The sequence below is a fragment of the Thalassophryne amazonica genome, chromosome 4 (assembly GCF_902500255.1).
Source record: "Thalassophryne amazonica chromosome 4, fThaAma1.1, whole genome shotgun sequence".
Classification (NCBI taxonomy): Eukaryota; Metazoa; Chordata; class Actinopteri; order Batrachoidiformes; family Batrachoididae; genus Thalassophryne; species Thalassophryne amazonica.
Window position 1 is genome coordinate 79,957,251 of NC_047106.1, and position 22,637 is coordinate 79,979,887.

The following is a 22,637-nucleotide window of genomic DNA, read 5'->3' on the forward strand; positions in this document are numbered from 1 at the left end:
GTTCTCTGTCTGTTTCGTTTGTGCTTTCTTCTAGGGCTCGGATGGCTAACAGTGGGAGCTGTCCTACTGTGGATGAAAGCAATTTATTGACCAGAAATTTTATCAAGGGAATACCACAACATATTACCAGCAAGACCGCCACCCCTGTTAGTGCCAAGATTACACCTATCTGGTATAACCAGTCTTTCCATGATATCCACCCTCTCCTTAGAGTCCCAAACAGTGAAAACAGTGGGCCAATATTCATTCCATTCCCTACAATGTATCCAGAATCGTCAGTTTCATTTCTCCCTCCTATGGAGTTACTTAACAGTTCCTGTTGCATCTCTTCAAGTGTGATTAAGAGCTCTGTCAAATTTCCGTCTTCCCCTGTACGCATGGGAATAGCTGTGCAACATTCGGTGGCTTTGATCATAATACAAACTCCTTGTTCATCAGCCATCATCATCTCGATAGCTAATCTATTTTGCATTGTCATTAGCGAGGTGGCGTGCAGTTGTTCGGTTAAGGCTCCTACTGCTGCCAATGTCCAGTTCAGGTATCTTTGCTGATTATACCACAAGTAATTAATCCACTGCACCTCCTGGAACCTAGAACGGATTTTTGGAGTAACCCCAAACAGAGCCAATGCCCATCCCCATTTATCCGCATCTTCATCTGCTTTAACTCTGCTACTGTCTATGGCTTCTAACTGTCGGGGTATCCCTTCTGGTATCCCGTTTCTTACTGTGATGTTGTAGTCTGTTTTAAACGTCATTATTCCTCTTTTCTTACGAAGTTTCTGTGGCATGGGTTGTATTGAATTTGGCATTTCAATTACTGTTATTGCTCCTGTGAGCATCACAGGAGCACAAAGGCCTTTCCAATTCGGGGACAGCGATGACAGGAGTTTCCTTTTTTGTCCGCATATCCAAAAGATGTCAGCTAAGGGTACCGTTCCCTTAGCTAAATTTGGAGTAGATACCCATGAAGCATGGGTGAGATTCAGTCCAATTACAGATCCCCCTGTGGCCGGTACTATTTGTTCACACTGTATGCCTGCTGCTGGCAGGGTGTGACAGACGGTAATGTTCCATGCTGTTTTGGCCGGTTTGTATTCTTGCTACTTTTGCATACACTGTATGTGGTGTTTTGGCTGGGTCGTCCCTACCTGCCAATCGCTTATGTATTGTGCTACTAAGCCTTTAGCTATACAGAATGGGTGTATCATCCCTTTCTCTATTTTAATCATAGGTGGAACGGTTCCTTCTGTACTTAGGGGCACTGGACAAAGTTTACTGTCGGCAGCATATTTTTCATCACCTACTGCCATTTTCATAACACATTGTGTATAGCATTCTGCTTGGTCTGAGTTATGTTGGGGGCTCCTATAACAGTTGTTGATATCAGGTAGGGGTTTAGCCTGAGGTATCACACCTTTCCGGTGACAGGCTATGCAAGGCTTTTCACTGATCTGCCTAGCCGAAAATTTCAACCATTGGTAAAATAAATTGGTCTTCAACCCTTGTGTGCGGGCTAGGTCTGTACTGGGATCCCATCTCCCTAAGTGACTGCTTGTTTCTAGGCTTCTAATTGTCCTCTTTTTCCTTGGTTTGATTTTTACCCATTTTGTGGCTTCATGTACTGTAACAGTTACGTCTTGCTTGGTTTCCCTGCATCCTCTTTTATCACAAATTACCTCTATGTTGAGTGTTCCCTCCTCTTCACATTTGATGCTAATGGCTTCGCCTAATATGTAATCCCCCAGCTTTCCCTGTATTCCTATGTTCTTGTAGGCTTTTGATTTAATGTATACCAAATTATATGTTTTTCCTGTGTTTAGAATGCCTTGTTTAGCTGCTATTGCGGCCATGGCCACGGCACAGTCCGTTGTATGTTTTGGATGTCTATTTTCTCCCATACTGACCACCAGTAGTATTGTCAATCCCTTGAATAATTCCTTAATCATTGCTCTGATGACTGTTGAGATGTGCTACTAGATGTGCTACTAAGTGAGCCGTCACTAGATGAGCTGTCACTAGGGATGTGTGGTGTATCTGTGCTTTGTCTGGGTTGTACTTCCTGCGGTTCTTCTGTCGGTAAATCTACTGAGTTGCTGTCCGAGTCTGATGTCTCCTGTGGCCTGTCTATCTGTCGGTCTGTATTTCTGTCTGTCTGTTGGCCTGCGTCTCCAGTTGTCTCTGAGTCTGCATCTGAGTCTGTCGCTGCTCTATCTGGCAGGGATCCACTACTCTCTGAAGCTGTGTGTTGTCTTTGTTCAATCAGTCTCTGTGAGCGCCTTGGCCAGTGTTCGCCTGGCTGCAGGGAGGCGTGGCCTTCCCTCGGTGCTTCTTCTGGCTGCAGGGAGGCGTGGCCGTCCCTCGGTGCTGCTGTAGGGTCTCTGGCTTCTCCTGCTTCCCCCCTTGGCCCGGCGGCTCTGCCAAGACGAGCTTGCCGAGGCCGCAGGGGCGCTGGGCCACCAACCCTACAGCAGTGGTTTAAATGAAACCAAGTGTCCTTACCGTCTACTTTGACTGCTGTACGTGAGGCAAGAATAACTTTGAAAGGACCTTCTCGGCGGGGCCTGTCCCACTTCTTTTTGAACACCTTGACGTAAACCAGATCACCAGGCTGGATGCTCTGATTTTCAAGTGGAATCTCTGCTTCTCTGTCTTCTGTAGCACCTTTGACCTGCAAAAAGATAGTTTTGTGTATTTGGGTTAACTGTCTCAGATAATTATGCCATTCGTCTTGTAGCTGCTCCAGCGATGGTCCTTCGTAGGGTCCTCTCAGGTATGGAATAGGCATCGGCCGACCTGTAAGAGCTTCAAATGGTGTCAAATGGGTTAGTCGGTTAGTTTGTGAGCGCATTGACAATAAAGCAAGCGGCAACGCATCCAGCCAGGTTAGTTTGCCATTACTGTCTGCTATGATTTTTGCTAGTTTGTTCTTTAAAATGCCATTAGCCCGTTCCACCGCCCCATTTGATTGGGGGTGATAAACACACCCAAACTTCTGTTTGATACCCAATTGTTTGAATGTTTCTTGTGTAACCTTGGCTACAAAAGCCCTACCGTTGTCAGATGAGATAGTATCTGGAATGCCAAATCTTGGAAAGACGTCTCGGCACAAGAATTTGGCTACCGTTTTATGGTCTTGATTTGCAGAGGCTACTGCCTCAATCCATCGGCTGAATCTGCATATCACTACCAAAACATATCTCATTCGTTTAACTCGATTTTCAGCTCCCATGTCTATGAAATCCATCATAAGATGTCTGAATGGCCCATCAGGGACCGGAATGTGGGCTAAAGGGGCTGTGAATGATTTCCGGACATTGTACTGTGCACATACCTCACACTCATTCAACAAACGGTCCACTGTAGCTGCCATATATGGTGACCACCAGACAGCTTTTAGTTTGTTCATAATTTGGACTCGCGAACAATGATCGAGTCCGTGGGCCCAAATGATTGCATGTCGTAATAAATTGGTGGGTAACACAAAATGTCCATGACTACTGCGCCACAGCTTGTCCGCTGGCCCCTGACTGCGTGTCTCAATAGCGCCTCGTTTAACCCACATTCGTTTTTCTTCTCCACTGGCCCTACTTTGAGCCACTATCAGTGCGTCAAGTGAAACCAGTGGGGCACAATCTTGGATGGTTAGCAGGGGAAACATATTTTCTCCTTGTGCTCCTTTGCGAGCTGCGTCATCTGCTAGATTGTTACCTTGAGCTATGATGTTATTATTCTTTTGATGACCTGCACATTTAATGATGGCTACCTCAGACGGTAATTGGAGAGCTTGTAACAGTTGGGAAATCGCTTCTCCATGAGTGACAGGGGTGCCATCTGCTCTCAGGAATCCCCTTTGTTTCCAAATGTTTGCATGTACATGACATACGCCATAAGCGTAGGCTGAGTCTGTGTAGATATTAACACGTTGATCTTTAGCTATCTGGCAAGCCATAGTTAAGGCTTTGATTTCTGCCAGTTGGGCTGAACAAGGCTGATCAATTCCTTGGGACTCCAGTAATTCAAAGGTCTCGCCATCTGTGTTTAGTTTAACAATCCCCATACCCGCATGCAATCCCGCGGCATCCCGAAAGCATGAGCCATCCACGAACAGGGTTAGATCTGCATCTATGGCGTGATTATACAAATGTTCTCTGGCTCTCAAAAATTTCTCTGTCTCTGCCACACAGTTATGTGGAGTACCATCTAACGGTGTGGTCAATTTGGTGGCGGGATTCACCGTGTGACAACGTTGTATTGTTATTTCTGGGGCGGACAACACAACTTCATATCCAGTGCGTCTAGCTTGTGTTAAGACAAAACGTTGACTGGTTAGCAGGGCATGTAACTGATGCGACGTGTACAACGTTACTGCATGTCCCATGATTATGGATGATGCTTTTTGAAATGCAAAGGCAGCTGCTGCTAGACCCTGATAGCATGGTGGCAATCCTGTTTCAATGTTGTCAAGCTTTGTACTATAATAGGCCAATGGTTGTTTTCCTTCATTTGTTTCCTGCATTAGTACAGCACAAGCATATCCAGCTTTTTCAGTAACATACAAATGGAAAGGTTTCCCATAATCTGGGTTACCTAACGCGGGAGCAGATTGCATGTCTGTTTTTAGGGCCTCAAAAGCTCCCGTTGCCTGATCTGTCCAGACGAGGAGAGCTGCATTGCTTGTTTGCCCCACTGCTCTAATCATGGCACGCAAAGGTGCAGTTTTTATAGCATAATCACAAATCCACGGCCGACTGTACCCTGCCATCCCAAGGAATGAAAGCATCTGTCCCACTGTTTGGGGTTTGGGAGCCTTGACTATAGCCTCCACTTGGCTTGGGGCTATACATCGCGTGGTCCCACACAACTGTCTTCCCAAGTATTCTACTTGTTGTTTGCAGAACTGCAATTTGTCCTTACTTACTTTATGACCTCCATCTGCCAATGCATGCAATACAATTAATGAATCTTTTTCACACTGTTCTTGAGTCTCTGATGCAATAAGGAGATCATCCATATATTGCACCAATGTACTGGGTATGTCAAGGTGTTGTAAATCTTCAGCCAGGACTTTGTTAAAGATGGCTGGGGACAGGTTCAGTCCCTGAGGTAGCCGTGTATACGTTAGCTGTTGTCCCAGAAATGTGAATGCAAACAAATGTTGTGAGTCTGGGTGCACAGGCACACTGAAATAGACTGAACACAGATCGATTACTGTGTACCATTTTGCTCCAGCAGGGATGCTTGATAGTATAGTATGCGGATCAGGTACTATAGGTGCATCCATTTCTATTATTGCATTGATAGGACGCAGATCATGTACCAGCCGATACTCTTTGGTATTGTTTTTAGGGATAGGATAGATAGGAGTATTGCATGGGCTTGCAGTTTTTATTAGAACTCCAGCTGCCATTAGTCCCTTAATTACTGGTTTTATGCCTTCAATAGCCTGAGGTTTTAATGGATACTGCCTTTGGTGAGGCAGTTTTGCTCCCGGTTTTACTTTTATTTTTACTGGTAAGGCTGTTTTTACTAGTCCTACATCCGTTTTGCTTTTGGACCACACCACTGGTGGTATTTGCTCTAACAATTTCTCTTGTTGGGCCGATAACACCATCTGTCCCTCTGGTCTAGGATTGAGCTCCACTTTTTGAGCTATAGCCTCATCATTTACTTTTAAATTAATTCGTATAAACTGCTGGTCTTTTGACAGATGTACTTGTGGACTTTCCATGTTTTGCCATTCTTCAACTTCTGAGGCTGTCTTTACCATTGGACCTAGGTCATGGGATTCGTACTTTTCTGAGACTAAAAGGGTCACATGAGGCGTGGCATTCGGCACTTGATACCATTGTTGTTCAGCTGAAGTTAGCTTGACAGAAGCTGCGGCCCCTTGGGGGCCTAAATAAATTTCTGTGGTGGTTATGTGAAACAGCCGTTGATTCATCAATGCATCCCAGCAGCATGCATAGTCAGTTTGTTCTTGTTTGGCATCGAACATCAGGGTGACATGTAAAGGTAAACTAGGTGTATATACTGCTTCATAGTGTTGTTCGGCCCAGGGCTTCCATTTTTCCCATTGCAGTTGAAGATTTGAATTTTCTGGTTGTAACTTCAGCCAGTATACCATGGGTTGCACAGGTCGGACCTTGTTTTCCATGTCCATAAGCACCATAATGTTGGCGAGTGCTTCGTCAGGAAAGTGTATTTGCAGTCCTTGATGGGTACACACTATCTGGGTTTGTAGCTTACATAAAATGTCTCTTCCCAGCAAATTTACAGGTGTATTTTGTGAGTATAACAGGGGTGCTTCAATTGTTTTTCCTGCAATCGTTACAGGAAGTGGGCGTGTAAACGGTATTATTTGAGTCTTCCCAGAGAAGCCGATGGTCTTAATTACAGACCCAGAGAGGGGGAGATGAGCGCCCATTTTCCCTATGCAAGAGTATGTTGCCCCTGTATCCACCATGAAAGGGAAATCTCTGTTTTGTATATTAACAGTGACGGTTGGCTCTTCCTTAGGTATCATTGAAATAGCCAATGCCACCGTTTCCCCCTCTGTCTTCTCTAGGCCTCCCTATTGCCAATAGGCAGAGGGTCCAACCCAAGGTCGGGCCGGACAATTTCTCATTCGATGTCCAGGTTGTCCACAGCTCCAACACTCATTAGAGGGTTGATCCCCTATTGGGGGTGTTGGTCCCATAGGCGGTCCCGCTTGACTGTTCCTGGGAGCTGAGTTTTGGAATCTGTTTCCAAATGAAGGTTGGCGAGATCCTCTTTGCCACCCTCCTCTTTGACCTTGAAAGTTCCGTGACTCTCCTCTCCACCCATGACTGTAGGTGGGTCCATTTCCGGGTGTGCCAGTGCTATGGTAGTGATAGTGATGCTCCACTGGTGCTGAGACTTCTCCTGTAGGAGTGCTTCCTGCTGCTCCTTGGGGGCTCTGTGTGGCTGTTACCACAGGTGCCTGTATGGTGGCAGCAGTGTTTGCCGTAGGGCCTGTGCTTGCCGGCTCAGAAGGAACAGGGGTCATCATTGGTGCCTGGGTCTTTGTTTTTTCTTTCTTGACTTTGGTTAGCTCTCCCAACTGCATCTGCACCAATTTTTTCGTCAGGGATTTTGCTGCATCTTCTTCTTTTTGTTTTTCTTTCTTGTAGATTTCAAGATGGTGACAAATATGCTCAGAGTATAAAGCCCAATTCATTTTCGATAGTCCCACGACTCCATCTAGGGCTTTCTGAACCTCGTGTGGTAGAGCCTTTTTTACAGTTATTTTAAACAGGATTTCAGTTGCTGGAGAATGGTTCCATGCATTTCCTGTTTCCTCCGCCCATCTCTTCTGGAATCGATGCAGGAACTTCTTTGGGCACTCTTCAGGTGTTCACTCCTCATCATCCAATTTAGAGGGATCCAAGACCTCAGGGTACTTTCTTCTCAGTCCTTCCCACATGGAGTTTCTATAGCGATTAAAGGGGACTTCATCATGTTGATTAGTGCCCATCATTTGTGTTAGTCCAACCTTTCCTGCTAATTCTTCAGTGTCATGTTTTCCCATGACATGCATTAGCAAGGCTTTTATGTCACCTAAAGACAAGGTTACCCCTGCAGTGCCCTCTTCTAAGGCAGTTATCCATCTCCCAGCTCCTTGGGTGATGTCTGGCAGCCTGTTGGCCAGCCCCACCATGTCTGTCCAGCTCCATGGGGTATACACATGATGACCATTTCTAACCACCAATGGGCATATGAGGTCTTCGTCCTCCTCTTCTTCTGTGCGGGCTCCATACTGTCTTCCAGATCGAGTGCGACTGACTGGTTCCAGGCAGTCCATCCAGTCGGTTATATTCTGTTCTAAAGCCGCTATGTCTTTGGCTACACATTGTTGTCTTTGCCTGAGTCGGGCCTCTTTTGCAGTCTCAATGATGATCTCACCAGAAATTTTTCGGGTGGGTGGCTCTATAATGTGATTCCCTTGATTGGGCGTCGATTGTTGTAATATTCTTCTTTCCTCGGCATCCCTATGTCTTTGTATTCTTTCCTTCGCTAGCCGAAGTTGCTCAGCTAGTTCTTCATTATCTCTTCTGGCCAGATCCAGTGTGTCACAGAAGCTCTTGTGCCACTCTTCGGAGCCTCTATAGCCTGTGAAGGTCCAGTCGGCTGACTTATGGTGGGAGGGGACGGTTTTCAGTGGACCTCGATGTGCAGGCGGAGCCTTCAGGTCTCTCTCTTTATCCTTGTCTGCCTCCGTGTCACTGTTATTTGTGGCCCCCCCTGCTGGTCGTGGTGTGCGACCACTTACTTTCGGACTTGGAGACCTTGTATGATCCATTTGACAGACTGAGGACCTGTCTCCTTGTGGCTCTCGAGCTTTTAGTGTCAGTGTGAATTTGCCCTCCACATCCATGCCTTGGTCCTCTTCACGAGTTCCTAATACAAATTGTCCAGCTGTCTTTCCCATATCATGACGTTTATATGGGGGTGGCTCTGATTCCCAGCTCGGTGCACTGGCTTTAGTCTCTTTGGATCTTTCCTCTGTCATTTTTTTCTCTTTTCTGCTGTAGCCTCTGTGCTTCCTGCTTGAACAAGGCCAAAACTTCTTTTTCTTCAGTGCGTTTTTTGTTGTTTTTTACGTTCTTCTGCTGATCTTTAATTTCTTTTTTCTGTATTTCTACCGCAACTGCTTCACACATCACCGGATCAAATGATCTCTCCAAAGGCCATTGCCTGCCCCCATGTGACCTTTTGTGCCACTTTCTCATACATTGGTTGGCCTTAGTGCGTTTTCCTGGATATTTTCTTAGTACTAAGTCTAGCGGGGTACTTTCCCGACCTTGACCTTGAGAGTTACCCATGTAACCCTGACAAACGCTATGTGAGGTGTTTCTATGGTGTTCTGGTAGTCCCTCAGGGGCTGTCCTGATCCAGACCAATAACTTGCTGGCTGTAACACCTGTTTTGTATTTTAAACCCTTAAAAGGATTCAATTTCCAACTGCTATGCCCGTCTTCTTTTTCTTTAACTAAATATGAAAATTTACCTGTTTCCCACCGAACCTTCCTTGGGACCACAGTCAGAGTCAACCTAGGAAACAGTTCTTCACCTGGATCGGTTGGTAGTGTTACTAAATGATTTAATGGTATGCTAAGTTCTTTATTAGGGTCAGCACAAAGCAGCTCCAGCCACGGGGTTAAACCCTGATGCCACAGACGTCTTATCAGCAGCTCCCAATTAATTAGAGGGAATTGTTCTTTCTTTTGCTTCAGATTGATTACTTTAGTAATCTGCCATAATTTCTGATTGATCTCTTGTTCGTCCTGCCAATGTTCTGCTCCTACACTGTCAAAATAGGTCCTTTCCAGCCAAAAATGTGTCCTGATTCCCTGGGTTTCGATGTCTCCGTCAGTCAAGTAATGTTCTGGGAGTATTATTTCATCATCACTTAAGTCTCCCATCAATGACTGTCCCAAGCATTGATCAGTCTGTCAGCTTTTTCACTATAATCTAAGCTTTATCTCTTTTGATTTATAACCAACTTTATTTATTTAATCCTCTTACAACCCTAACACTTCCTAATGTCTTTGCTCCCGACTTTCTTCTATTTTCCTTCTAATTTTTTAACTTTCTGCTTCTTCTTTCTTTTTCTGCTATGTTTGTTTATTAGTTTTCTCTTTGAAATAATATCTACCTTCTCTGTATTTACATAGCACTCTTCTCCTGTCTTTTTCTTCACTGTCTCTGTTTCACACTTTCCTCTCTGCCTGTCATGCACCTCCCAAGTCCTCCTGTTGGGTCTAAATACCTCCCCCTCGTACTCTTTCACATTAATCTTGTATGTCAGCCAGCTTGCAAGCCCACAGCTTTGCTTGCACCTCCCCGCTTACTCTCCACTCTCCCACACACAATTTTCAACAGCTTTATACACAAAAATTATTAAAAACAACTTTCTATATATCTCTATCTAGACTTCTGCCACTTTACACTCCGCGGCTTTAAACAACCTTTTTATTCACTTAACACCAATGTGTTCTGTTTAAGCATGTATCTCTTCTTCACGTTAGACAGCTTCTCCGGCGCTGTCAGCAACTTCATATATTACTTTTTACAAGCCCTCTTTGAGCGTACAATATTTCATTTACTTCTACGCCTTACCGCGCCTCGCGTGCGTATCCTGTGCTTAATATATTATTTTTCACCAGCTCCTTTCTGAGCATACAATATTTCATTTATTTTTACGCCTTACCGCGCCTCGCGTGCGTATCCTGTGCTTACTATATTATTTTCACAAGCTCCTTTCTGAGCATACAATATTTCATTTATTTCTACGCCTTACCGCGCCTTGCGTGCGTATCCTGTGCCTACTATATTATTTTCACAAGCTCCTTTCTGAGCATACCATATTTCATTTATTTCTACGCCTTACCGCGCCTCGCGTGCGTATCCTGTGCCTTTCTGCACTTTCTTCTACCTTTTTTCACTTACTGAGCTCCTTGTGAGCTTAATGTGCCTTTGCACTGAAAATATTCTCTTTTTCTTTTCTTATAAAAAAAACTCATATTACTGTGTACTTAATTACTTATTCTTCTCCCACGCCCCACAAGCGTGTATCTGGTGCCTTACTGCACTATTTTCTGCTTCATTAATTCTCATGTATTCTGCACTAACTCTTCATTTATTTTATTTTTTATAGTTTTTCTCTTTTCTTAAAAAATGACGTCCTTTATTGAGCTCTTTTACTTACTATCAGCTGTGCCACTTTGCACTTTTAAATCTCTTTATCACGTACGGTATTTCTACTGCGCCCCCTCAGGCGCTTATCTTGTGCTTTCTCTGCACGTATTCTCTTGTTAAACTCTTTTTTTCTCACTTATTTCACTTCAGTCTCTGTTAAACTCTTTAAATAACCTTGTATTACCTTGTATCTATTTGTCAGTATACTCCCCTAAATTAACCCCTACAGCGCATGCTATCAGCCGGCACGTTAGTAACGAATTTCAACACCAATTATTCTCCAAGCATTCAGGTTAGTTCTTCACGCACTCTTTTTCCGCACCAGAGTTCATGAACATTCCTGACCTTTCACTCACACAGACATTCTTTTTCCCGGGAACACACACACCTTCTGAGCATTTTATCTACAAGGCCTGATAAATTTTCAATCTTATCTTTTTTTAGTCTCTTATCAATTTTCTTAGTCCAGGTTCTTTTGGGTAAGAGGCAATTAAAAAATATCACCTGTCAACCTGGGCGGAAATCCCGACTCACTCCTCCAGATCGTGCAGAAATTATAAAAGGTTTCTGCTTACCTTTTAGTCGTGATCACTGTTATTTACGGTCTGGAGGGATGAGCTGGACTGCCCCAGGCTGCCGGAATGCCCCTGGACCCTCCTGAAGCTGGCTCGCCAAGTTCTGTCGCGGCTCGTCTTTAGTCTTCTCGGGATGTCTTCATTTAGATAACACAAACTAATTGCAAGTGATATGCTAGAAAAAGGATACAACACTTTAGAATAATTCAGCCTTAAGCAAGATAAAATGCACAGAGTTTTTAAGTTTATTTAAGCCTTCGACACAAAGCTTAGACAAACTGAGTCCTCTAGAGAGACTGAATATGACAACCGCGCTCGTCTATTTATTGGAGACCCGCGGGCATCGCTCCTCCTTCGACTTTTTTTATTTATTTCATTCCCAAGACATGGTTTTCTATTGGAAGCGTCCTCTAGTGAACCCTAAGCAGGTGTTAGGCCATTATTTCAATGTGACAAACGCTCCCATTAAAACATGAAGGATTTACAACTGATTTTTTTAAAAGACCTTCAGCCACAGGTGCAGCTGGCCTGAGGCCCCCTCCGCACGTGGCCTCAGCCACACGTGCAGCTGGCCTGAGGCCCCTGCACGCGGCCTGCGGGAAAGCACCTAAAAGGCCTTGGAAAGCCCCTGACAGACTAAATGACTAATAGAGCCCTTTTTTTGGGTTGAACACCTGCTAGTTCAACCAGAGGACATACAGTTCGGATCAGGACACTTGATAGTTCATCACAGTTCAAATATGGACCTAAAAATTCTTCTACACGCGGGTCATAAGCTCGCGTTACGTCCCTGCCCTTTGTACACACCGCCCGTCGCTACTACCGATTGGATGATTTAGTGAGGTCCTCGGATCGCGCAGCATGTCATCAGACATTGTGGGTTCTGATGATGAAGGAGATGATCCCTCTTTTGTTCTGGACGAGGAACCAGAGCAGGTGGTCCACAGACGTGTACACAGATCTCCTCAGCTTCTGTTTGCAGTTTCTCCAGGACTCAGGTGCTATGAGCTCCTTCCCAGCGCCGAATCCTGGAACTCAGAGATGCAGGCACACACTGCTCCAGCTGTAGCTCCAGGCGCGTTTCATTTAAAGAAAGCTACCAAGACTGCCAGGATGACTCCAAAGGAGTTAGGCTTGTGTGACTGTGATTACAGAAATTGTGCATAGTGCTGTAATTCCTAAATGGTTCATGTGATGTGTTTGTAATCACTACAAACACAAGGACATTGTCATTCTTCATCTTCATTGTGGTGGTGTAAGTCAAAATCACAAAGCTGTTGACAATGTCCTGGTGCTTATAGACCTGTCTGTAAATGTATGAAAGAACCTGCTGTTGCTGTGTGGTGAAGAGACTTTAATTATATCTGTGTGTGTGTTTGGTTGTCATTGTTATTACTACCCCAAAGAGAGGATTTTGGGTAACCCTGGGTTGTTTATTGGGGTTAGCCTTTTAGTAATCTGAGGTAAAATTTAAGGTTTTGGGGGTATTTGTATAACATATGTCACAGCGGTCTCAAACAAGCCTAAATAATGTTTACAGAAGGCACGGTTTTCCATGGGGAGGTGATGGTCTAGTGGTTAAGCGTTGGGCTTGAGACCAGAGAATCCTTGGTTCAAATCCCAGCCTGACCAGAAAATCACTAAGGGCCCTTGGGCATAGTCCTTAATCCTCTAGTTGCTCCCGGTGTGTAGTGAGCGCCTTGTATGGCAGCACCCTCACATCAGGGTGAATGTGAGGCATTATTGTAAAGTGCTTTGAGTGTCTGTTGCAGATGGAGAAAGCGCTATATAAATGCAGTCCATTTTACCATTTAGTGTGTTGCCTGGAGTGAGTGTTCAAAAAAATAATATAAACAATTCTAAAGCTTGGGCTGCAGCTGTGAGATTCTGACATTTGTGCAAGTAACAAAACAAAACAAAAAAGCACATTAAATGGAGGCAGTAAACACCGGAGTGAGGCATTTATCATTCTTCAAATATATACATCAGATGGAATAGGGAAAAAAGTCTGCATTTTAATGGCGGTATGCACACAGACGACAGCAGTGCACACTTAGTGCATTGCATGATGCATTTGTTTATTAATTCAGATCGCACCCTTTGACAATCATATAATCACACAGGCTAATATCATGATTATGATTGCAATGTGATTAATAGTGCAGCCCAAAAATGAATTTTATGTTATGTGCACACTGTAACATTTTGAGCACTCTATTTATTTATTTATACTAATTTTGGGATATTTTTTTTGTTTGTTTGTTTGTTTGTTTTTTCAGTTTGGTCTCCCCCCTCCCCCCATGTCTTTTTTTTTCCACAGTACATTATTTAAAAATTAAATACATTTGTGATGGCCTCAGGTTCTTGATCATATCTCTGATTCACACTTGTCTTTGTCAGGACACAGCAATGATCCCCAGTTTCCCAGACCCAGAGATCTGGATTTAATCCAGTCAACGCCATTAGACACTCTGTCACTAAAAACACCGCCAAGAGTCCTCACCCTCAGTGAACGTCCCCTGGATTTCTTGGAAGAGGAGCATCGTCAATCTCCATATAATTCAGAGGTAATAAAAAGGATAAGTGATAAATTATTTTATTTAGAAAATCAGTGAGGTTGAATCATTAAAGAATCCAGAGCTTACTTATTGTAACTGGTTGTCAAAATTAACATGTAAATGTTTAATCAAATGTAGTATTTGGAAGTCAAACAGTTTACATAATGTTTGCTGATTACAGTAAAAGAATTTGCATAATTTTGTTTTTATTGTTCCTTATAGTTGCGGCCCAAGGTACGACAACAGCGGGAGCGCTCAATTAGCGAGAATGCGGCTGTTCATAACAGTCAACTGATACGAGATGATTCCATGTAAGTAGTAGCCTAGAAATGATGGAATTAGACCTGCTCCAAGTTTCATCTGGCATATACTCATGTTCTTTTGCATCATTCATCTCATTTTTAACATTGTTTTTCTTTTTGCTCAGCAGCATAGCTGGTTGTTATTGTGATAAAATATTCATTTGCTTGACTCTGCTTTAGCTTTTTAGCCTCTTCAAGGCTTATTTGCACTCCATTTACGGACACAAAATTATACATGCATTTCAAATTATGTACCCATCAGTGTCCGCAACAGTCATATGACCTTTATGATGTTAAGCAATACATCAACTACAGAGGACTGTTGCTCCACAGGCTGAAAAATTTCTGACATCATTCATGACTATAGAAGAAGAAGAAGTCAATGATTTCTCTATTGCAAAACAGGCAAAATCATAGGTAGAGGGGTAGACTGAGGTGGTCAGTAAGGCCACTACATACTTTACCATGAAAGTGTGTGTGTGTGTGTGTGTGTGTGTGTGTGTGTGTGTGTGTGTGTGTGTGTGTGTGTGTGTGTGTGTGTGTGTGTGTAAGAAGAAGATAAACTTTATTGATCTCACAGAGGGGAAATTCACATGTTACATCAGCTCTTAAGAAAACACACAAGGTGGGTGCAAGTAGAGGAAAATGTTCATCAAACAGCGTGTGCAAGGATAAGCAATAATAATAATAATACTTGTAACAGTACAAGACATAAGAAATGAGGTAGAAATAGAATGTGTGTGTGTGTGTGTGTATACAGTAGTGTTCAGAATAATAGTGTTATGTGACTAAAAAGATTAATCCAGGTTTTGAGTATATTTCTTATTGTTACATGGGAAACGAGATACCAGTAGATTCAGCAGATTCTCACAAATCCAACAAGACCAAGCATTCATGATATGCACACTCCTAAGGCTATGAAATTGGGCTATTAGTAAAAAAGTAGAAAAGGGGGTGTTCACAATAATAGTAGCATCTGGTTTTGATGCTACAAACTCAAAACTATTATGTTCAAACTGCTTTTTTAGCAATCCTGTGAATCAATAAACTAGTATTTAGTTGTATAACCACAGTTTTTCATGATTTCTTCACATCTGCGAGGCATTAATTTTATTGGTTTGGAACCAAGATTTTGCTTGTTTACTAGTGTGCTTGGGGTCATTGTCTTGTTGGAACACCCATTTCAAGGGCATGTCCTCTTCAGCATAAGGCAGCATGACCTCTTTAAGTATTTTGACATATCCAAACTGATCCATGATACCTGGTATGTGATATATAGGCCCAACACCATAGTAGGAGAAACATGCCCATATCATGATGCTTGCACCACCATGCTTCACTATCTTCACTGTGAACTGTGGCTTGAATTCAGAGTTTGGGGGTCATCTCACAAACTGTCTGCGGCCCTTGGACCCAAAAAGAACAATTTTACTCTTATCAGTCCACAAAATATTCCTCCATTTCTCTTTAGGCCAGTTGATGTGTTCTTTGGCAAATTGTAACCTCTTCTGCACATGTCTTTTATTTAACAGAGGGACTTTGCGGGGGATTCTTGCAAATAAATTAGCTTCGCACAGGCGTCTTCTAACTGTGACAGCACTTACAGGTAACTCCAGACTGTCTTTGATCATCCTGGAGCTGATCAGTGGGTGAGCCTTTGCCATTCTGGTTATTCTTCTATCCGTTTTGATGGCTGTTTTCCATTTTCTTCCATGTGTCTCTGGTTTTTTGTCCATTTTAAAGCACTGGAGATCATTGTAGATGAACAGCCTATAATTTTTTGCACCTGCGTATAAGTTTTCCCCACTCCAATCAACTTTTTAATCAAACTACGCTGTTCTTCTGAACAGTGTCTTGAACATCCCATTTTCCTCAGGCTTTCAAAGAGAAAAGCATGTTCAACAGGTACTGGCTTCATCCTTACATAGGGGACACCTGATTCACACCTGTTTGTTCTACAAAATTGCCGAACTCACTGACTGAATGCCACACTACTATTATTGTGAACACCCCCTTTTCTACTTTTTTTTTACTAATAGCCCAATTTCATAGCCTTAAGAGTGTGCATATCATGAATGCTTGGTCTTGTTGGATTTGTGAGAATCTACTGAATCTACTGGTACCTTGTTTCCCATGTAACAATAAGAAATATACTCAAAACCTGGATTAATCTTTTTAGTCACAGAGCACTACTATTATTATGAACACTACTGTATGTACATATACATGTATGTATGTGTGTGTGTGGGTATGTATATATATATGTATGTGTGTGTGTGTATATACACTCAACAAAAATATAAACGCAACACTTTTGGTTTTGCTCCCATTTTGTATGAGATGAACTCAAAGATCTAAAACTTTTTCCACATACACAATATCACCATTTCCCTCAAATATTGTTCACAAACCAGTCTGTGATAGTGAGCACTTCTCCTTTGCTGAGTTCATCTCATACAAAATGGGAGCAAAACCAAAAGTGTTGCATTTATATTTTTGTTGAGTGTGTGTGTATATATATATATATATAATATATAAACATGATTGGGATTGAAAAGGAGATAGGAGCGCCATCTTTACAATATGTGTAATGGAGTTTAGATGTGGTAAGGTGACATTAGTTCTGAGATTTGTAAACAAGTTGTTATTGCACATGATGTATGGACCAGTGGCGGATGCTGGTTTTTCAAGGAGGGGAAGCTCAATTTTGGCCTACATCGTAAAATGTGTCGGTTTATTTATATGTAAATTCTACCCTCTTCCTTTTCAAGAAAATCATCTGTGACCCTGTCGTACCAACAAGGCGTCTTTTCCAGAGACTTGACTAGTGTCCTCTCAATGGCCAGCAGAGCTAGGCTGCTTAAATGGCCTTGGCCCATGGTGTTGCGGGTGTAAGACTTGAGCCGCTTTAAACAGGAGAAGCTCCTCTCTACACCTGCAGATGTAGCTCCAGTCGTTGCCACTAATGACAATAGTTTGTACACCTGAGGCATTGCACTGTCCAACTCCATGTCTTTCAGAAACAGCAAGAAATCACATAGCTTTCCCCTGTTGCCCTGCAAGTCCTGGTTTGAATATAGGAATTGAAGTTCAGACCTCAGTCTCCCTGAATCAAAGAACTGGCCAAAACTTTTCAGGACACTCTGAAATGCCTCCTCTGGAAACACTTGTCTCATCTCATCAAATTTCCCTGGATTGACCAATTCCAAGAAGTGCAGACTTTCCAAATTTGCAAAACGCCGAGGTAGCTGCTCTGTGAGATTGTCTAGGATGGCCATGTACAGATTTCTGTAGCACTGCTTGGGATCCTGTAGTTGTGACAGACGGCATTTTCTTATGGGCTCAGTTTGTGGGTCTGATGTGAGATCTGCTGCTTTGGCATAAACAGCTTGGAAAGCCCCCTCTGACCTCTTCTCTTTGACAAAAGCAAGAAGAGACTCAATTCTTTTCTTGCAGTACAGAACATCCATAGCTCTCTGCTGGACAATGTCAAACACCACATCAGTCTCAGAGAAGATTTGTTCATATGTGTACAACATGAACACAAACTCAAAATCCTCCAGTTTCATCAGAAGGCCTTTGGCACAGCCTAATGTGACATCATCCATGGACTTATCTGCAATGATCATCTCAAAAGTTTGCAGGAGGGCATCATAATTGTTTGCCACAGTGCTCACTATCCGTGATGTGAAATTCCATCGTGTAGGAGCATTTCTGGGCAACCTTGAGCAGCCTGCAGACTCAAGAAAAGACATCCTCTGTGTGGATTTTGAGAAAAATGTGGGAAACCCAGAGAGTGATGCAAAAAATATTCTGCACTCAAATAAGCATTTAGCCCCCTGAGACAGAACCAGATTCAGTCTGTTTGCATAGCAATGCACAAACATTGCACTGCGGGCTATTGCTTTAACTTTGGCCTGCAAACCATTGAGAGCTGAAGCCATGACAGCAGCCCCATCATAGGTTTGCGCCACAAGTTTCTTCCTGAAATTGTAGCCCTGCATGTTCTCATTCAAGACTTCAAAAACAGACTGAGCATCTCTTCCCCCAGAAACATCAAAAAATCCAATAAAGCGCTCCTGAATTTTACCTGCCCTATCCACATAGCAAACAATGACAGAGAGTTGAGCATGGCAAGCCATATCAGTTGTTTCATCCACCTGCCATGCAAAAAAGGGAGCAGCCTGGATTTCATCCTTGATCTCATCAGAAACAGTGGCTGAAAGAGCAGAGATCAAGTCATTTTGGATTGCATGAGACATACCCCAGAAAACACAGCTGATGACTGGAATTCCCCCTTGTTGGATGATTCAACACTCTCATCATGCCCCTTAAATGACAGCTCCTGATGGCCAAGCAAGGAAGTCACATCAATAAGGCGGTTTAGGAAAGCTCTGTTTTGTTTAACTGCTTCATTATGTTTTGCCACTTGAATGTGAGCACCTTCATTGATTGCATGCTCAACCCTGACTCTGCCCAGGCAGCTTAACCTTGCACATGCACTCACATGTTCATTGCTTTTTTCATGCCTTTTGTATGCCCTGTCAAAGTTGGACAGATCCCCAAAACCCACTTTTGACCAGACAACACATCCCTGAGATGGCTTCATCAAGAGGCATGGCTAACAGTACATTTTATTTGTTACAGCTCACTTTTGTCATACCGGACAGCTGAAAAGACCTGTTACTTTTCCCCACCTTTTGCACCAAATTAATCTGAGGAATTGATATGCCCTGCTGTTTAACTCTTAAGTTTGTCTTCGTAAGGAAGACTATCAAATGGCTTCGCCAAAATCCGGTACAACATTCAAATTGTCTGCCATTATGTGCAGCTTGCTAGCTGGGACTGGTGCGAGGCTAGTGTGAAGTGTGTCTGCCTGTGAGTGCTTTGTGACGTTGGAGGGGCTCAGCAGCACCCGCTACTCGGTAGGGACAGAAACTGTGATAGAAGTCAGAAAGAGTGAAGAAGTCAGTCTCCAAACACAAGCAGCTACAAAAAAAAACCAGAAATAGAAGCTCGATTTGTCGCTAGTCGTTTTTAACAAAGAAAATGCCGCTAAGAGGTTTAGGAAAGTCTCCGGTTCAACTCAGAACAAAATGAAAATTAAAAAATGCTCCAACGGATGTTTACACCAAAAGATTGCTGATTCGCTCATTTCGCTGTCAATCAAAAGGGATTCAGCCTCAGACAGATCATCTAATCATCATGCAGAAGCTGAGCGTCCAGGCCAGCCGAGGCCAGCCCACTGCCCCATAGACCCCCAGAGACACTGAGCGTCCAATGGGCGGGACAAAGCCCAGCATTTATCCAATGACTCGTCTCGTTTCGTTGCACTCTTTGCTTCGCTATTGAACTCTGTGGACGCTCAGAGTCCACACTGTTTAAAGCACTGTGAAGCTGCGGGAATGAGTGAGAGGAAAGTCGCGTCGTTACCAGTGATAAGAAGCTGATTCTGAACAGAAGTTGAGCGCGTTGTAGCGTATATTTAGTCAATGACATGTACACACAGCAATATATATTTGATCACTTATTTTTTGACATTTTAGGGGAAGCTGAGCTTCCCTTGCAGTCTTAGAGCAATCGCCTCTGGTGTGGACATATTAATAATATTGCAATATTGTAAAATGTTTTGTGTTTTGTCCCCCCCGCCCCGCATTGATAAATGTTTTCATAAGTGATGGCCAAATAAGACTTCATGAAGCATTTGGCATTTCTTCTGGGCCCACCATTTTGGCAGTGTGTATTCACTATGCTTTTAACTTTTTTGTAGACACCGCCATCTGGTGTGCTCCAGAAAAAAAACACAAAATGCTTCCCTAGGCCTTTATTAGCCTTAACTCATCTTTATCATGTCCTTTTGCCTGAGGTCGTGTCTCACTTAAACTGTTGGCTACAATACCCCTGTGATTTCTGGTGTTATAACTCAATTTTGGCTAAATCCATAAATGGCCATAAAATGGACACACATGCAGACGAAGTGAATGTACAGTGCGGACAGAAGGTACAGGAGTCCATAGCTATATTTAACATTGAGGATAAACGAGACTTCAGACCATTAGTATTTACACTATTTTTACAGTACTTTCTTTTTTATGAATTGTTGCCAGATGTCAGCTCAGACAGTGCCAGTCTTATCCTGATGGATTCTTAAAGTAGATTCAGTTACAATTCAGTGTCACAGCTGGATGTGTTTGAAAGCTCATTGTAAAGTTCTTTGTTGTTACAACTTTTCTTCTGAACAAAAGAACCACAATTTAAAAATGGTGCAGTTTTAAAAAGCCACATGCTTAATAACAAATAATTTTAAGTATCTTGAATACTTCAATGTGGAGGGATTGTCTTGGATGAAATGTCTTTTCAACATTGCGTTGAAGTCTGGGACAGTCCCTAAGGAGTGGTAAACTGGGGTGGTGGTGGGGACCAGAAATTGTGTGCCAACTACAGTGGCATCACACTACTCAGCCTTCCTGGTAAAGTCTACTCCAGAGTGCTGGAAAGAAGGGTTCGGCCAACAGTCAAACCTTGGATTGAAGAGGAGCAATGCGGGTTCCGGTCTGGCCGTGGAACAACCGACCACCTCCTCACTCTCACAAGGATCCTGTAGGGAGCCTGGGAGTATGCTCATCCAGTCTACATGTGTTTTATGGACTTGGAGAAGGTGTATGGTCGGGTACACCAGGAGATACTGTGGGAGGTGCTGCCGGGAGTATGGATTGATGGAGTCCCTTCTTACCGCCATCCCATCTCTGTACTCATGAACCGAGAGCAGTGTTTGGGTTCTCAGCAGTAAATTGTACTCTTTTTTTCAGTGGGCATTGGCCTCCACCAAGGCTGCTCCTTGTCACCAGTCCTGTTTGTGATATTCATGGACAGGATATTGAGGCATAGTTGGGGGGGGGGGTTCCAGTGTGGTGGGCTCAGGGTGTCATCACTGCTTTTTACAGATGAAGTGGTCCTGTTGACTTCATCAGCCTGTGACCTCCAACACTCACTGGATCAGTTCACAGCCATGTGTGAAGCGGCTGGGATGAGGATCAGCAACTCTAAATCTGAGGACAATGGTTCTCAGCAGGAAACCAATGGATTGCCTACTCCAGGTAAGGAATGCGGTCTTACCCCAAATGAAGGAGTTCAAGTACCTCGGGGTGTTGTTCACGAGTGAGGGGACAATGGCACGTGAGTTTGGCCGGAGAATCGGCGCAGCAGGGGCGGTATTACATTCACTCTACTGTACTGTTGTGACAAAAAGGGGAGCTGAGCCAAAAGGCGAAGCTTTCAATCTACTGGTTAATCTTTGTTCCTACTCTCACCTGTGGTCATGACCGAAAACTAGATTGCAAGTACAAGCGGCCAAAATGGGCTTCCTCAGGAGGGTGGTTGGTATCTCCCTTAAAGTTAAGGTGAGAAGCTTGGTCATCCGCGGGGAGTAGAGCCACTGCTCCTTTGTGTTGAAAGGAGCCAGCTGAGGTGGTTCGGACATTTGGTAAGGATGCCTCCTGGGCACCTCCCTAGGAAGATGTTACAGGCACATCCATCTGGGAGGAGACCCTGGGGAACACTCTGGACCAGGTGGAGGGATTATCTTCACACTGGCCTGGGAACGTCTCCTTATCCCCCAGTCAGAGGCGGCCTGGGAAAGGGAAGTTTGGGGTCCCCTGCTGGAGCTGTTGCCCCTGCGACCCGATCCCGGATAAGCAGTTGAACACGAGTGAGTGAGAGAGCATATTGAATAATGACTTGGTACCTTGTTTGTACTTAAAACTTTCCTTTTCGCTAAGGCTTATAGTTAGGGCTGGATCGGGTGACCCTGGACCATCCCTTGGTTATGTTGCTTTAGACGTAGACTGTGTTTCATAATTATTGTATGGCCTTGCCTTGCAATGTGGAGCGCCTTGGGGTAACTGTTTGTTGTGATTTGGCGCTATACAAGAAAAAAGTTGATTGATTGATTGATTTGTCATTAACCAAGAACCTCTCATTTGGAATGGAAACAAGTGCAAATCCTTCAAACCAGACCCCTTAATTTCACAACACAGATTATGTTCTGGTCATTACAGCAGCCTTCCTGAAACAACATGTTGCTGTAATAGCAACATATACAGTCAGCTCCATAACTATTTGAATAATGATTTACATGTGTGCCCCACCACAATGGAAATTAAATGAAGCAGTCACACTATGCTTGTAGTGTAAATTGTCAGCTTTAATTCAGGGGGTGTGGAAAAAAATGTCACATTAACCATTTAGGGATAACAGCCAATTTCATTGCCTCCATTTCTAAGTTATTGAACAAATTCATCGCAAGGATTATTTTTCATACAATTCACTTTTATACACAGCTTTATTTAGACAAGTTAGGGGATGGACACATGAACAGGTCCAAGGCACTTAATACATGTTGGTTAATCTGTCCAGGGTAGGCAGTCCTCAAAAGATGATTAACCTTGCAAGAAGGAAACTAATGAGGGAATCCACAAAGAC

General features: G+C 43.4%; 1 protein-coding gene across 5 annotated transcripts in view; it reads left to right on the forward strand.

Annotated features, from left to right (window-relative positions):
* Window positions 1-22,637, forward strand: part of mffa (mitochondrial fission factor a) — a 59,206-nt gene that overhangs the window by 24,327 nt on the left and 12,242 nt on the right. For all 5 annotated transcript variants that reach the window (XM_034168132.1, XM_034168133.1, XM_034168135.1 and 2 more), the window contains 2 exons: window positions 13,697-13,863; window positions 14,077-14,165. In XM_034168132.1, the coding sequence (XP_034024023.1) occupies window positions 13,697-13,863; window positions 14,077-14,165 (256 nt within the window). The remainder of the gene's footprint in view (window positions 1-13,696; window positions 13,864-14,076; window positions 14,166-22,637) is intronic.